Source organism: Chiloscyllium plagiosum, chromosome 10 (assembly GCF_004010195.1).
Source record: "Chiloscyllium plagiosum isolate BGI_BamShark_2017 chromosome 10, ASM401019v2, whole genome shotgun sequence".
NCBI classification, from domain to species: Eukaryota; Metazoa; Chordata; class Chondrichthyes; order Orectolobiformes; family Hemiscylliidae; genus Chiloscyllium; species Chiloscyllium plagiosum.
This window is the reverse complement of record NC_057719.1, coordinates 50,037,264-50,054,080: the sequence shown is the minus strand read 5'-3', so window position 1 is coordinate 50,054,080 and position 16,817 is coordinate 50,037,264. Positions and strand designations below refer to the sequence as shown.

At 39.9% G+C, this 16,817-nt stretch overlaps 1 protein-coding gene across 1 annotated transcript in view; it reads left to right on the top strand.

Annotated features, from left to right (window-relative positions):
• The window catches only part of LOC122553636 (armadillo-like helical domain-containing protein 4), a 109,143-nt gene that overhangs the window by 22,889 nt on the left and 69,437 nt on the right, over nt 1-16,817 (top strand). The window contains exons 4-6 of the mRNA XM_043697748.1: nt 306-575; nt 1,472-1,744; nt 7,551-7,760. Of these exons, the coding sequence (XP_043553683.1) occupies nt 306-575; nt 1,472-1,744; nt 7,551-7,760 (753 nt within the window). The remainder of the gene's footprint in view (nt 1-305; nt 576-1,471; nt 1,745-7,550; nt 7,761-16,817) is intronic.

Below are 16,817 nucleotides of genomic sequence, written 5' to 3'. Positions count from 1 at the left end.
TTCTCCCCCCCCCCACCCCCCTCTAGCTTATCTCTCCACGCTTCAGGCTCTCTGCCTTTATTCCTGATGAAGGGCTTTTGCCCGAAATGTCGATTTCGCTGCTCCTTGGATGCTGCCTGAACTGCTGTGCTCTTCCAGCACCACTAATCCAGAACCATGAGGAATATCAGTTTAGCCATGATCTGACTGAAAGGCAGAGCAGGCTCAAGGGGCCGAATGGCCTACTCCTGTTCCTATTTATTTATAGCTCTTATAAATTTTATGTTGAGCTGTTTGTGTTAAACTTTCAAGTATTTTCATTACAGCAGTGAATACAATTCCCACAAAAGAAATTGCATCTGTAACTCCTACAGAAACAATGCTGCTGAGTGCTGAAGCAGTGAGTACAAACATAAACCAAGCAGTTACAGGAGACATCGGTGCAAAACAAACCACACCAAGGAAAGATAAGAAAATCTCTACAACGGCATCTGAAGTTTCAGAAAGAACACTGCTTCTGTTACTGACAACCATTGTGCCATCTGTAGAGCCCACAGCACCACCAACAAACACAGCTGAGGAACTCGAATCAGAAGGTACACATATATCTTTTGTACAACATGTGTAACATGAACATGAGAAAGGTAAAACAAGTTACTGAAAAATTGAATTAGGTGGTATTCAACCTGGTAAACAGTGTAGCTTTTGCTCTAATTATAGAATCCCTACAGTGTGGAAACAGGTCCTTTGGGCTCAACAAGTCCACACTGACCCTCCAAAGAGTAACCCACCCAGACCCATTCCCCAAATCTATTACTCTACATTTACCCCTAACTAATGCTCCTAACCTACACATCCCTGAACACTGGGCAATTTAGCTTGGCCAGTTCATCTAGCCTGCACATCTTTGGACTGTGGGAGGAAACCGGAACACCAGGAGGAAACCCATGTAGATGCTGGGAGAATGTGCAAACTCCACACAGACAGATACCCAAGGCTGGAATCCAACCCAGGTCCCTGGCACTGTGAGGCAGCAGTGCTAACCACTGAGCCACCATGCCACCTTTAATAAAACATAAAAGTATGTACTTTAATAACAATTGAAACAAAGTTATTCTTTTGTTCATGTTGATGTGTAAGTCTTTGGTGTAATACCTATGACCATATAAAAAATAAATTGGGTATTACAATTTGTTCATTGGTTCCTCAGTCAAACAACATTCATGGTAGTGCTCTTCAGATTCATTAGTATGCTCCAAACTGCTGCATTTGCGTCTAGTAGTTGGACGTAATACAAATGCAAACTAGATTACACTAAATTATTTTGTTACTATTTGATCTCTAGCTATAAAAAATCTGCCTGAAATTCCATTATGGTTAATATATTGATCATATGAATGCAATCCATGTAATTTATTGCTACTTAATAGTTACTATTCACTTCATAATCATTTGTATTGTGATTTTCAAACAATATTTCTTGTATTTGCAGTACTGACAAGTGCCAGTGATTTGCCACAACAGAAGTCAGTAGAACCAATTGGAAAAAAAGTATTTGCCGCTACAGCAACATTAAGCACCGAAGCCAATGATACAGTCCTGAAAGCATCTGCCACAAAAGCAATGGGAATGACTATGGTCAAGCCTTCTATCACAACACCTGAGTTAAGAGATAACACATGGTCATCCTTAGCAACAACTTTAGCACCATCTTTGAGTGACACAGAACCACCAATTTATACATTGGACACAACAGAGTCAGAAGGTATAGCTGCTAATGTTGTTAGTTGTTGGCTTTAACTTTAGTGTATATGCAAACTTTAACCAAAGCTTCTGCATTCTGCTCCATTTTCGAAATTCATTCTCTTACCTCCATTCTTTCCATCATCCATTTCAACTCCCTGCATTTCTCCACTTTGCAAACTCCATCTCTTTTCTTGTGCATCTTACTTTATAATTAATTGAATGATGAGAAACACATACAGGCACTGATAATTGATTTTCTTGCCTCACATAGCAGATGACACAAGAATTCTGCAGGAGGTGAACTTTATGGTAACAGAAACATGAAGACTGAATGTGTATTAGTGCCTTCCCAGTTCCCACATGGAGATGTCCTTTTTACTTAGGACCTGCGAAGGTAGTTTGGGACTGGTTGGGTCAGGGCTGGATAGCTGGCAAAAAATGGAGTAGTGTGAGATAGGAACACTTTGGTACAGTTTCTCAGTTATTATGAAGAAACATGAAATCCTGGAAATATTTTTTATGCAGCACACAGAAATATCGAAAAACCCAGTGTTCTGAATTACCTTGTGAAAATGGTAATATGTGATTCAGATGAACAGGACAACTTTGTAGAATGTAATAGGCAAGATAATGTGGAGAAGAGAAGTGAAGAATTTTTCAATTTTGCTTTTGTCCTGATCTTTAAATTAATTTTCCCTCTAACTATCAATTATTTCATTGTGACCCCCTTGTTCTTCATGCTCCATTTTACATTGCTGTTTCAGTCTGTCCGATCTTTAAAATGAATTTAATAAACTTTTCACTTTTTGCCATCTAGCTTCTGCTTCATCTTCTTACTTTTCAATCATGGTTTTAACATTCCCAGTTATAAAATATAACACCTGTTTGTGTTATATTTTATAATCCTCATATCCATTTCCATTCATCAATTGTTTGTTAAAAAGAACTGTTCAAATAGTTTTTCCATGTTTTCCAAATGTTTTCATGCGCATTTACCTCTTTTGCACTTGTGCAAATTTTTCTTTTTTCTTTTAATATTTCAAATTGTTTGCCATCTTCTAATTTTTATAAGTTAATAATCTCCTTTCTTTGAGAAAACTAAACAACTTTTTCACCTTGTATTTACTGCCATACTAGTGTTTTGATATCCCTTCCTTGTGGCAGCAAATGACCGACCAATCACTCCAGAGCACTAAACAGTTGACACAAGTCTTGTGTCTGCTTAGACTTTATTTCAAAGATGATTTGAATGTCTCCATGTAGTGGATTGAATGTCACAGCTAAGTTCCCACACAGCCCATTATTTTCATTATGCAGCAGCAAAACCTTAGTTCTAATAATTATCATGTCTTCCACGTGTGCCCTTATGCATGTCTCTTGAATCTTAACAATTTGGTGAGTTAAGAGCATGCGAGTCAGATAAGATTTTTTTTATAGACAGTAAATGAACATGGAGACAAAATTCACCACTTAATTTTCAACTCTGAACAAATAAAGAAAAAAATAGGAAACTACATGCCCATTTTGTAGGCTGACTTCTTAGAAGTACCTCTTTTGTCGAGTAGGTGGGAATTCTAACTCTTAAACTTGCATTTTGGTACAACAAACAGGATTAAGACTTGTACAATTAATGGTTAGGTCATAGTCATAGTCATAGTCATAGAGATGTACAGCACGGAAACAGATCCTTGCTCCAACCTGTCCACGCCGACCAGATATCCCAACCCAGTCTAGTCCCACCTGCCAGCACCTGGGCCATATCCCTCCAAACCTAGAACAGAGCGACCTAGGGGTTCGATACATAATTCATTGAAGTTTGCCTCACATATAGACAGGGTAGTTAAAAAGGCACTTCACATGCTTGCCTTCATTGCTCAGTCCATTGCGTATAGGAGAAAGTGAGGTCTGCAGATGCTGGAGATCAGAACTGGAAATGTGTTGCTGGAAAAGCGCAGCAGGTCAGGCAGCATCCAGGGAACAGGAGAATCGACGTTTCGGGCATAAGCCCTTCTTCAGGAATCAGGATTTCTCTATGACTTCATCTTCCCTCTACTTAAAGGCAGAGGTGGAAAGGCAATTAAAGTGCATGCAAAACCATGATATTCACTGACATCAATTTCTGGCTGTGATGACATCGATTTCTGGCTGTGATGAGGGTATTGGGAAGTGGAGTTACAGTCACATTAGTTTTAGGAACATACATGTTTTTTTGTGAGGCTCCTATCTGAAACAAAAGTGTTAGGAATAGGAGAAGAACAAATGGCCAATCGAGCTTGCACCATTATTCAGTTTGATCATACAATCTCCCCTCCCTGGATGGTCGTATTTTGATTCTGAAGTATGGAGGGTGCAGGTGTGTGTGACACTGGTGTACACTGACCTCTGATGGAATTCCAAACTAGCCACAGGGGTTGCCAGTGCAGAGGTGGGCTGTGGCAAAGGCTGTGCTCTGGCGGGTTTTTTTGCAGCTCAGAAAAAGAATCCTGTAAACAATCTTTACACCTCCCACTCTCTCAAACCCTTGCATGTGCCAAATAACCCACTGTCAAATTCTAACCCATGCCATTTCATTGCCCATTTCCCCCGGCATCAACCTCAATGCCTTCCAAATCATCCATGCTAAACTGTGACTCTCTAAAGCCCCAGGTCCTGTATAGACCCTATGTTCCTCTGCTCATTTCCATTGCCTTTTACAGCCCTTATGCCAGCATGAAGTGGCACATCCAAAATCCTTTGGTGTAGATTTACAACTCGTGGAGTGAAGAAATTTCCCCTCATTTCAGTTATTACTGATTAACCTCTTATCCTCAAACTTTGTCCTCATGTTCTAGATTCCCCAGTTAGGGAAGACTCTTAAGTATCGACCTTGTCCAGCCCTTTCACAATATTGAATCGTTTAAAGAGATCACCTTATTATTCTAAACTCCAGAGAATATAGATCTAATATATCTAGCATCTTTCATAGGATACTCTTCTCATCCCACAGTCTGATGAACCTGGTGCCAATCAAGCGGGCTGCTTTATCCTGGATGATGTCAAGTTTCCTGAGTTCGAGCTGCAGTCATCCAGAAATATGTGGAGACTATTCAATCCAACTCCTGACTTGTGCCTTGCAGATGGTAGACAGACTTTCAGAGTCAGAAGATGAGTTATGTGCTGAAGGATTCCTCGCATCTGACCTGCTGTTGTAGCCATTGCATTTATATGGCTGATCTAGTTCAATGGCTTTGTCTATCACTGTCCTAAGCAAGGTTAACTCTCATTTCTCTCTACAGATGCTGTCAGACCTGCTGAACTTTTCCAGCAATTTCTGTTTTTGTTTCTGATTTTCAGCATCTGCAGCTCTTTTGGTTTTCATTCTCTCTAATACTTGCTGCTTCTACTATTTGGCATGCAAGCAGTCCTGTTTGGTATATCTCCTGGCATTCCCTCCTGCATTTTCCATTGAACCAACTGATCCCCGCTTGTTGGTAACAGTAGAGTGGTGGATATGTCAGGCCTTGAGGTAGCAGATTGAGATGGAATATGATTCTGCTGCTACTGATGCTCCTTATGAATGCCCAGTTTTGAGCTGCGAGATCCGTTCAAACTCAATTCCATTGAGCTCACTTGCTCCCACTTGCTCTGTTGTATTGCCATTTTTTTTTTTCATTTTGCAAATCTCCCTCCACCTTTAAATTTAAAGATTTCCATACAACTCTCCATGGCATCTCTCAGCTGAAGGCTATCCCAAAGGTATTGCTTCCAGTTTGTCCAGTATTGTTGAAAGTATCCATGAATCAAACCTGTTTCTCTTACACCGTTCTTTGAACCACACGTTTAACTTTCCGATATCATTTACCAAATGCCAATTGCTTGACAGTCGATTTAACTAACAGGCTTGGCTCTGAATTGGGTGGGACTACTTGGAGCAAGCTGCAATTTCAGGAAAGGATATTCCAGTTCCTAATAGGAGTAGGGACATATGGAAACATTCCCATTTCTCCTTACCCAAAATAAAGTCATTTAGCTTTTATCTTTCTACCTTCTCTGAATTGCTCAGTTTTTGAGGCTGGGAAACCCATGGCCCAAATTCAAGCCTGTAAGTCAATTTAAATATGAGGCTGCAGCTTTATTATCAAAAAGGAATTCCTGATGAAGAGCTTATGCTCGAAACGTTGACTGTCCCGCTCCTCGGATGTTGCCTGACTGGCTGTGCTTTTCCAACACCACAATTTTTGACTTTGATCTCCAGGATCTGCAGTCCACACTTTCTCCAAACTTTATTACAACAGGAAAAGAGATAAATCATGTCCTAAAAGCGAGTTGTCTGTAAATTCCCATTCTGCTGCTTCTAAACTCAGAAGTAGATGGATCGGGGAGTTGGGTTGATGTTTGATTTGAGATTTAAAATTCTTTTAACAACTCACCTCTCCCCAGCCATCCATCTTTGAGAATTAAAATTATTCCCTTTATTCCTGTTTAATTGTACTTATACCATGTCACAGTGCAAGTTGCTGGTTTTGACCAGTTGTTGGTTTTGCTGGTTTTTAACACTGTGAAATGAATTTTGAAGATTTGTTGCTGTCTTGTATATTAAAAAGCATTCATAATAATTGCCTGATTATGGACAAAGCCATACTCAGTTTCTGAGTGTTTTTGAGATGAGAACAGTGAATTGAGGGGGTACCTTTTCATTGTCTTCCATTCCTTTATTCCATTCATTAGTGTAATTGCACTTTGTTTTGTACTGCATCTTGTCAGGCTGTGAGAAATCTAGATTGATGTCTTTCATGACAGCTTAAAAAGAATTTTTTAGCGGTGCTCATTGAATCATGTCTTTACCGACATTATTACAAGCCTTGGAACATAAAATTCCTTTTAAGAAATCTCAAGCCTCAAACTTTCTTAAAATGAGCATAAGCATGTTTGTGTAAATATTGACTTTATGGGTGCCATTCTTCCCCTTGCAGATCAATAAATGCTAGTGCAGTGTAAGGTATGTCATCAATCATTGAGAGAGATAAATGTATAGTGAATTCTAAAAGACTTGGAGAGGGTAAGTAACATCAGATATTTTTCCCCCACTACTTGGTATATCAGTGATAAAGGAGGATTGAATTAGGCCACTCATCAGAACAGCAGTGTGTGGTGAAATTGATATAATAATCTGGTCAGCAGATATATTTAATTTGGGGTTATACAATGAACATTTGAAAAGGAAGAATATAAACATGTATCAGAAATGAGAGAGTAATGGTATTACAACAGATAATGCTCTTGTTCATTGACTCCAACACTTGGGAAAATTTGATATCATTTGTTTTGTTGGGTCCAAATAGATACAGCTTGTTGATGTTATGAGAGTCTGTGGCCATGAATTCAAATTCCAAATGTTGCATTTCAGATCTAAAGTTAATTCTTTAATGCAATTTACTTATAAACTTCAACTTTCTAAAACCTTTTCCTGTAAATAGTTACCATGCTTAGTGTTCTTTTATTTAAATACATTTTTATATTGAATGTTGCTGGCAAGGCCACCATTATTGCCCATCCCTAAATGCCCTTTTAGCAAGTGGTTTGCTAGGTATTTCAGAGGGCATTGCTGTGGCTATAGTGGCACATCAAGGCCAGATTGGATGTAATCTGTGCTCATTTAAGGGTCACCATCACTGAGACCAGGTTTCAGTTCCAGATTTATGAATTGAATTTAAAGTGTCGTGTTAGGATTTGAACCAGTGTCACCAGAGCATTTGCCTGGACAACCTTAGTTGTTAGTCCACTGAGATTGCCATGAAAATGCCATCTCACCCTATTTTATATATCAATGTTTTGCCCCTTTGCAGAGTTAGATGATGATGATGATGATGATGATGATGAGGAAGACTCAGATGAAGACAGCATGGATTATGAAACAGAAGTGCCTTCGCTGCCATATGTAACACCTGGCGGGCCCATAAGAGTCAACCGAAACTTGACAAAAGTGATGGAGATGTCCTATCAGCTTCCAGATTCCTTTGAGTGGAACCAGCATGATCAAGGTACTAAAAATCTGGGTAAGAATAAATAGCTTCTTATTTATTTGCTATTTTTAAACAGCATTAAAATAAGATGTTAGCTCAGTACTTGGACAACAGTACTTTTTAATATGATGACAAGATATTGGGAAATGATGCATTATGCCCTCATTTAGGATGAGATTTGAATCTCCACATGAAGGATTGGTATGAAACTTAATTTTAAATCCAAATGAATGTATATTGTGCTGTTGTATCTGGAAACAAAAAAACACTTAGATTTATGAGAGGTAGTCCTGACGTGTTCAGGTAAATATGTAAATATATGTGCACAATGAGATTTTTTTCTGCATTTTGTAAATTCTGCATACTTCTTGTTGGCATTAATGCAGTGAAGGAAATTGCCTCATATCATTGTGGTTTAGTAACAGGAAGGAAGTGACAATATTAAATTGGATTCATACAAGGTTTGAAGTCATTTTCTTTCTTAATTTGTACAGAGTTGCATTTTTGGTGGTGCATTCTGTGGGGCGTCCCATTTCTCTACTGCAATGGCTGGACCAGTGTCATGGTTTAGGCATGAGAACTTCTGCATGTATGCTTTTCGATAGCTGGGTTATTCATGTAGTGCATTAAAGTGAGAATGACCAATATTGGAATTTCCAGATCTTGTGACTTGTGCCCCAATTATAATTAGCTGAGATCGATATACTTGATGTAAATACCTGCATGAGTATTTTGTTATTTCTGTGCCCCCAAGCAACTTGGAGCAGTTGCATTAGGGCTTTTACAGTATTTGAGATTCTGTCGACAATAACCTGAGGCGATGTGAAATCACGCCATGTCCTGTAGATCAGCCACCAGATGCACACAATAGTAATAAAAGCAAAATACTGTAGATGCTCGAAATCTGAAATAAAAATAGAAGGTGTTGGACAAGCTCAGCAGGTCAGGACGCCTCTGTGGAGAGAGAAACTCAGTTGGCTGATACGACTCTTCTTCAGAACAGTTTCTAGTTCAGTTCCCAGTATTCCAAAGCAGGTGCAGGAGCAGAGAACCTTAAACATAAAATAACTGCTCAAATTTGCTCAGAACAGTTTCGAAGAAGGGCCGCTGGGCCAGAAATGTTATCTCTACTTTCTCTGCGCAGATGCTGATAGACCTGCTGAGTTTCTGCAGAAATTTCTGTTTTTACTGTAACAGAGAGACCTGGTTGTGAATGTGCAGCATCCATTTAAGGTGGCAAAACTGATAGAGAGAGCTGCTAATAACAGATTCTTAATAGGGGTGAAGATTACAAAAGCAGGGAGGATAAATTGAACTTATATGGGGACTGGTTAGACCTCAACTGGAGTTTTGTGCACTGTTCTGATTGCCACATTTTAGGAAGGATGTGAATGCATTGGCAAGAGTGCAGAACAGAATGGATCCAGCAATGAGAAACTTCAGTTACAAAGATAAATTGGAAAAGTTCAGACCGTCTTCTTCAAATGTTGAGGTTAAAGGGAGATTTGATAGATGTCTTCAAAATAATGAGGGATCTGGACAGAGTAGATGGAGAGAAATTGTTTCAGCTTGTAAAAGGATCGAGAACCAGAGGGCACAAATTTAAAGTATTTTGCAAAAAAAAGAAAATGTGAAGTGAGCAAACTTTTTTCACATAATGAATAGTTAGGATTTGGAGTGCACTGCCTGGAATTGTCAGGTAGGCAGGTTCAATTGAGGCTTTCAAGACAGCATTTGATTATTACTTAAATAGAAACTTTGTGCAGGGTTACTGGGAATGGCACCAAGTCGCAGTGCTCAGAGAGTGGTTAAACATGATGGCCTCCTTCTGCACCATGACAATTCTGTGATTCTATGCAGTATTATTGAGATGGCTATCCAAACACACATTTTTCAAGTGTCTGTGACCATTATAAGAAGTGCAAGGGATCTAAGACAGTTTAAAAATGATTGGTTGGTAGCAACACGACAAAGGGAGAAAGTTCCCTATATTTCAGGCACAGAAACTTCAGTTAACATTCCAGAAACTGTTCACACTTGTAGCTGTTACAATAATATTATTTGTTTGAATGCATTGGCCAAAGTTGACAAAAAGCCCAATGGACTCTTGTAAGGATAGTTGTTGACCAAAAGCTGATAGTGGAATCAGATATTCTCTCAAAACAAATGGCTGCCAGGATGAAGCGAGGAGGTTGTGCCCTGGAACTGCAGGTCAAAACACAATGTTGTGAATGAAGAATGATCCATCAGAATTTGGCAGTATTACATGTCCTTGATTTTACACAAAGCTATTAACCAATCAGTAAGGAAGAATATCCTAGTTTAAAAACATATTTAGTGTGAAAATTGAAGACTCCCAAAAAGATCCTTCATGGTTGAAACTCCTTGCAATCTGATGGTGACATCTTTGTACATGACAGTAGCAATCTCCGTGAAATTCCCCAAGGCCAAATAATTTTCCACATAGTCAGCTTTTCATCTTCCATCTCCTGTTTGAGCTGCTTTCATAGTGGGTTGATTTATAATATATCTAATGTTTTCATACTTCAGGCTAAGTGCTGGATTATAAAATCAAGAACTAGCAAAAGTCCTTACAGATACCTCATGAACTCCATCAGCCTTCTAGCCAGCTTTTATCAGGTTATGAGGAGAGCACCTTGTAATTGTTTAAATTTGTATAACTTTTCATTGCTCTGACAATGCTGCTTTCACTCCTCCCCTACTACTCTCAACAATTCCCAAAACTCCAGGGCAGAAGATACTTTGGAGGAGGATCATGTGAGGATGCACCATTACATACTGTTTTTCTAGGTTAGCACAAACAGTAGGAAATGCCCTCTGGGTTGATCACTTGGGTGAAAGATGAATTTGAGGCAATTATTATATTCAACATTAAATTAATCACCCTCATCATATTTGACATATTAGCCTGCAGTATGGTTTAATACACACCGCTGAGTTTGCACTGTCAGCTTATCATTTATTGGATGGTCTGAATGTTCTTGCAGAGTGAAGTGAGTGATGAACAGGGATAATTAATCAGAGGGCCAGTTCGCTGATGCATCACATTTCTTGCTGCAGGAGTTTAGGCTTTTCAATTATTTATCATGTGTGAGCATTCCTGGCAAGGCCATCATTTGGTGCTCATGAACCTTCCTTTATTTCATTCGAGAGGAAGTGGTCCTCCTTCTATTGATGATTTCTCCAAAGGACACAATTCTAATTCTATTATTTTATTAATGTAACAGTACAAATCTGCTATTTTAAATAAATATAGTCTGCTGCAGTTATGAATTGACATTTCATGAATAAATACATACCTAGACATGACCACATCTAAATACGTATTCATTCTCATACAGCTTCAACACTGGCATTTATCCAATAAAGTGGAAAATTGCCCAGGTATGTTCGGTACATAAGATATTGAACAAATCTAAACTTGCCAGTAATGAGACTGATGGCCTACTCTTAATAATTAGTAAAACAATGGAAGATATTATTGTAGCACTGGAAACGAAAATTTACAAACCAGTAACCGACTAAGCAGTGTTCAGTTTGAGCTTTACCAGGACCGCTTGGATCCCAACTGTGGTGCTCTATAAAATGGACAAAAGTATTGAATTCCAGGCGTGAAGTGAACACAGTTGCCCTTGGCATTGAGGCAGCAGTGACAGGTTTGGTATCAAGAAGCCCTCGTCCATGGGAATCAAGGGGAAAATGTTCAGCTGGATGGACAAGTAGAAAGGAAGATGTTAATGGTTGTTGGAGGCCAGTCATCTCAGCCTGGGACATTTGTTGCTAGAGTTCCACAGAGCAGTGTCTCAGACCTGACTATCTTTAGCTGCTTCATCAATGGTCTCTCTTCATCATGTGTTCCTAAATGGGGATGTCTGCCCATTACTTCAGAGTTCCCCATGTGCCCTCATCCCACATACTTCTCGTGTAGGTGACTTCTACTGCCTTCCAAAGGTACACAAAGCCAAAACACCGGGACGTCCCATTGTGTCGGGCAATGGGACCCTAGTGAGAATCTCTCCGGCTATGTGGAAGGCATCTTGAAACCTATTGTACAGGGGATGTCTAGCTTCTGTCGCGACACTACGGATTTCTTACAGAAACTCAGCACCACGGACCAGTCAAACCGGGAACATTCCTCGTCACAATGGACATTTCCGCACTCTACACCAGCATCCCCCACAATAATGGCATCGCGGCAACAGCCTCCGTACTCAACACCAACAACTGCCAATCTCCAAACACCATCCTACAACTCATCCGCTTTATCCTTGATCACAACGTCTTCACCTTTGACAACCAGTTCTTCATCCAGGCACACAGAATAGCCATGGCGACCAAATTTGCACCCCAATATGCCAACATTTTTATGCACAGGTTCGAACAAGACTTCTTCTCTACGCAGGATCTCCAACCAACATTGTACACCAGGTACATTGACGACATTTTCTTCCTCTAGACCCATGGCGAGGAGTCACTGATAAAACTACACAGTGATATCAACAAGTTTCATCCCACCATCAAGCTTACCATGGACTACTCTCAGCTATCTGTCTCATTCTTGGACACATGTCTCCACACTCTACCGCAAACCCACAGACAACCTCACAATGCTACACTTCTCCAGCTTCCACCCAAAACATATTAAAACAGCCATCCCCTATGGACAAGCCCTATGCATATGTTTAGATGAGGAGGAACATGACGGACACCTGGAAGTACTCAAGGATGTCCTCACAGGAACGGGGTACGATGCTCAACTCATCGACTGCCAGTTCTGATGTGCCACAGCAAGGAACCGTAATTACCTCCTCAGGAAACAGACACGTGTTGCTACCCTTCGTTGTTCAGTATTTCCCAGGAGCTGAAAAATTACGCCATGCTCTTCGTGACCTGCAACACATTATCAATGAGGATGAGCACCTCCCCAAGACCTTCCCCACACCTTCACGACTTGTCTTCAAACAACTGCCAAACCTTAAACAGATTGTTGTTCATAGCAAGCTGCCCGGCTCTCAGGACAACTCCATATAACCCTGTCACGGTAGACGCTGCAAGACGTGTCAGAGTGTGGACATAGATACCACCATTACGCGTGGGGACACCTCCCACCTTGTACATGGCAGGTACTCATGTGACTCAGCCAACATTGTCTATCTTATACGTTACAGGCAAGGATGCCCGGAGGCATAGTACATTGGGGAAACCGAGCAAAGGCTACGACAACAGATGAATGGGCACCGCACAACAATCAACAGACAGGAGGATTCCCTCCAAGTTGGGGAACACTTCAGTCGTCCAGGACATTCAGCCTCGGACCTTCGGGTGACCATCTTCCAAGGTGTGCTTCGGGACAGGCAGCAGAGAAAAGTGGCTGAGCAGAGGCTTATAGCGAAGTTCGGAACCCACAGGGAGGGCCTCAACCGGGACCTTGGGTTCATGTCACATTACAGGGGACCACCATTGCACTATACACACACACACATACTCCTACACACACACACACTCTCACACACACACAGGCACTCCTATACACACATACACACGGACACACATACACACAGATGCACACACAGACACCCACAAACACCCTTACAGACACACACACTTCCACACTCACACATGCACCCCCTCACAGATTTAAGACACTCTGCACTCACTACACACACACATACACTTTCTCACACTCTCAGCCCCCAACCCAGACAGACGCACACACACAGACAGACGAAGACCCACATGTGCACACATATTTTGTGGGGTGAATTTGTACTTTCAGGGTTACATTGTACTTTGCTCAAAAATGCATGCATTCATGTAGACCTCTAAGCTCAAAAACTGCATGAATTTATGTAAAACTCCATTATCTCACTTTTTAGATTAGAATCAATCTAAACATCAGGGCATAGACAGAGAACACAGGGGGCCAACACCTTCAACATATTGTCTAGCTATCGCCATTGCTAACGGCTAACCCGAGAATGCAACTTTTTTAAAAAAAGGTTTTGTGATTTACTCATGAAAGAAGTGAAACTATCACTGTATTCGAACAGATGAAAGGCCTAACAGACAATCAATTTTTCAATGTATAATTTCAGTTACATCACACTGTAAATTTTTGCTATAAATTCTGTGTTAGGATTGAGCCGTCCACTATCACCTGATGAAGGAGCGTCGCCCCGAAAGCTAGTGTGCTTCCAATTAAACCTGTTGGACTATAACCTGGTGTTGTGTGATTTTTAACTTTGCTAAATGTTTAATCTTATATTGTTATAGAATTGGCATGCAAATCAGTAGGAAGCACAAAATACAGGATTATACTTGAATTTTGTACATGTAACCTACAATGGAATTTAATGTTCTCTGCTACAATGTATTACTGGTGGAAATTGTGAAAATTAGTTGCTGATTTATGCTGAACATGCATTGATGTCATCCCATTTCTGTCAGACTGGATCCACATATTTTTCAAGCACGATAAGATAATAGCTATCCTATGAATGATGTTCTTTCATTTCACCGAGGATTTTTATTATTCAATTATATCATAGCACTTGACGTCATATTTCAACCCTACATGAACTGAAGTACTATATTTCAAGCCTCTCTCTTTTGTGAATATGACTGTGTAAATCTAATTTGCTGGTGCATTAAATTTATATCATTTCATCTTTCACTTATTAATAGTTTAAGATCAGGTTGCCTACCTGCATTTAGTTTCTTGACCATGAAATTCTCTGTGATATATAGAGTGAAACATAAAAGCAGATAAAATAATTTAAAAGATTGTTCAATAAAACCTGATCTAAACGGTGTCACTGTATGAAACCATGCATTGAAGTACCATTGATCCATTCAGTACTCTCCATTTGATACAGAAATTTACTTATGGCTTCTTTGGTCATGTCATGTGAATAAATTGTGGAATGTTTGACTCATATCTCACGTGTCTTACAGATTTTAAGTCTGCACTAAATATTCTGTCTGGCTCAACATCACTGAGCTATCCAATAAACTAATTCCAAGTCCTTTATGATCCAAAGTTTTAGCTAAGTGATACATGAGTTGAGGTGTCAAAAGAATGTAGTCCTAAATGTGTGAACTAGTTAGATTTCCTGCAAATCCCTACGTGAATTTCTTCTGTTTTTATGCACTTGAAAGTTGAAGCCACTTGTAAATCAGTAAGTTGATTTTAAAATACAACACACTGTGACTATGACTGCATTTATCAGTGAGGTAAATTGTTTATCCTGACCTATTGCCTGGTAGTTGGAGCCTGGATAGACCTTGATCAAAACAGTCTGCACGATGTGCCTTTGATTTTGAAGTTATGCTTTCCCCAGGAAGGTGTCCTTGTCATTCCTGAATGTAGGTATTTAAACAGAAGGGAGGCAAGACCTTGCTGGAAACATGCAGCAGATCTTCCATTATGGACGGTAGTGCATGAATGAAGTAAATATAGCTTATTGGGGAAACTAAAAATGGAAGTCCACTTATTATGGAGAAAGCAAACATTCTTCAATATTTAGTTGTTTTGCCTTACTAATTTATATGAAGCATATATCTATTGAGAAATGTTATATGAATTCAGAAGAAGATATGCAAAAGATTACAAAGTAGCACAGCGAAATGGGAAAGATAAGAACATAAGGACTAGGAGGAGGAATAGGCATTTCAGCTCCTTGAGCATTTCCATTGTTTGATACTATCATGGCTGATCTCATCTTAGCCTCAACTCCACTTTGCTGCTCACTCTCCAATAACCCTTCAATCTATTACTAAGTAAAACTGTGTCTGTGAAATAGCTGCACAGAGGCCAGTATCCCATCACCAACATTCCCTTTATTTACATATGCAATGTACACTGGCTGTGGGCAACATTGGCATTCCTGCTGCTATTTCAATCTGTCTCCTCCTTAGAGTTACTCAATATCTTGGCAGTGTGGAGGAACAGAGGGATTTGGGTGTGCTAGTACATACATCCCTCAAAGGTGCCACCCAAGTGGATAGAGTTGTTAAGAAAGCATATGGTGTTTTGGCTTTCATTAACAGGGGAATCGAGTTTAAGAGCCACGAGGTTTTGCTGCAGCTCTACAAGTCCCAGGTGAGACCACACTTGGAATATTGTGTCCAGTTCTGGTCGCCCTATTATAGGAAAAATACAGAGGCTTTGGAGGAGGTGCAAAGAAGGTTTACCAGGATGCTGCCTGGACTGGAGGGCTTGCCTCAGGAATAAAGGTTGAATAAGCTCAGACTTTTCTCTCTGGAGAGAAGGAGAAAGAGAGGAGACCTGATCGAGGTGTACAAAATAATGAGTGGAATAGATAGTCAATAGCCAGAGACTTTTCCCCAGGGCAGGATTGACTGGTACGAGGAGTCATAGTTTGAAGATATTAGGTGGAAGGTTTAAAGGCGACGTCTGAAGTAGGTTCTTTATGCATAGAGTTGTGAATATATGGAATGTGTTGCCAGCTGTGGTGGTGGAAGCAAAGTCATTGGGGACATTTAAGCAATTGCTGGACATGCACATGGATAGCAGTGAGTTGAGGGGTGCGTAGGTTAAGTTACTATATTTTACATTAGGATTAAACCTTAGTACAACATCGTAGGCCAAAGGGCCTGTTCTGTGCTGTACTTTTCTATGTAAGTCTATCTATGTAATCACAGCATTCACTACACTCTGGGGTAGTAAATTCCACAGATTCATGACATGTTGAGAAAAATTTGGGGCAGACTGTCTTTTGATTGTCAAATTATCCCTGACCTTTTGAAAAATGTAGGGATTATGGGGGGATATCTGGAAGACTAAACAGAAGCTTGTTAAAATTACTATTCTCCTCAGACTACATTGCAACTGAAGTAACAGTACATTTAGACTCTATAAAAATGAAATGTGGACAACATAATTATCTGTTGGCTTTCTTCTGAAAATAGATTATTGTTCCTTTTCAGCTGAAATCTAGTGTCTAAATCAATATTAGATACAATTGTAATTTTATTTCTAATACTTTTGGAACACTGCCTCTACCACAGCAAAATAACGTAAAGTCTATGGATACTCTATTCTTGAAA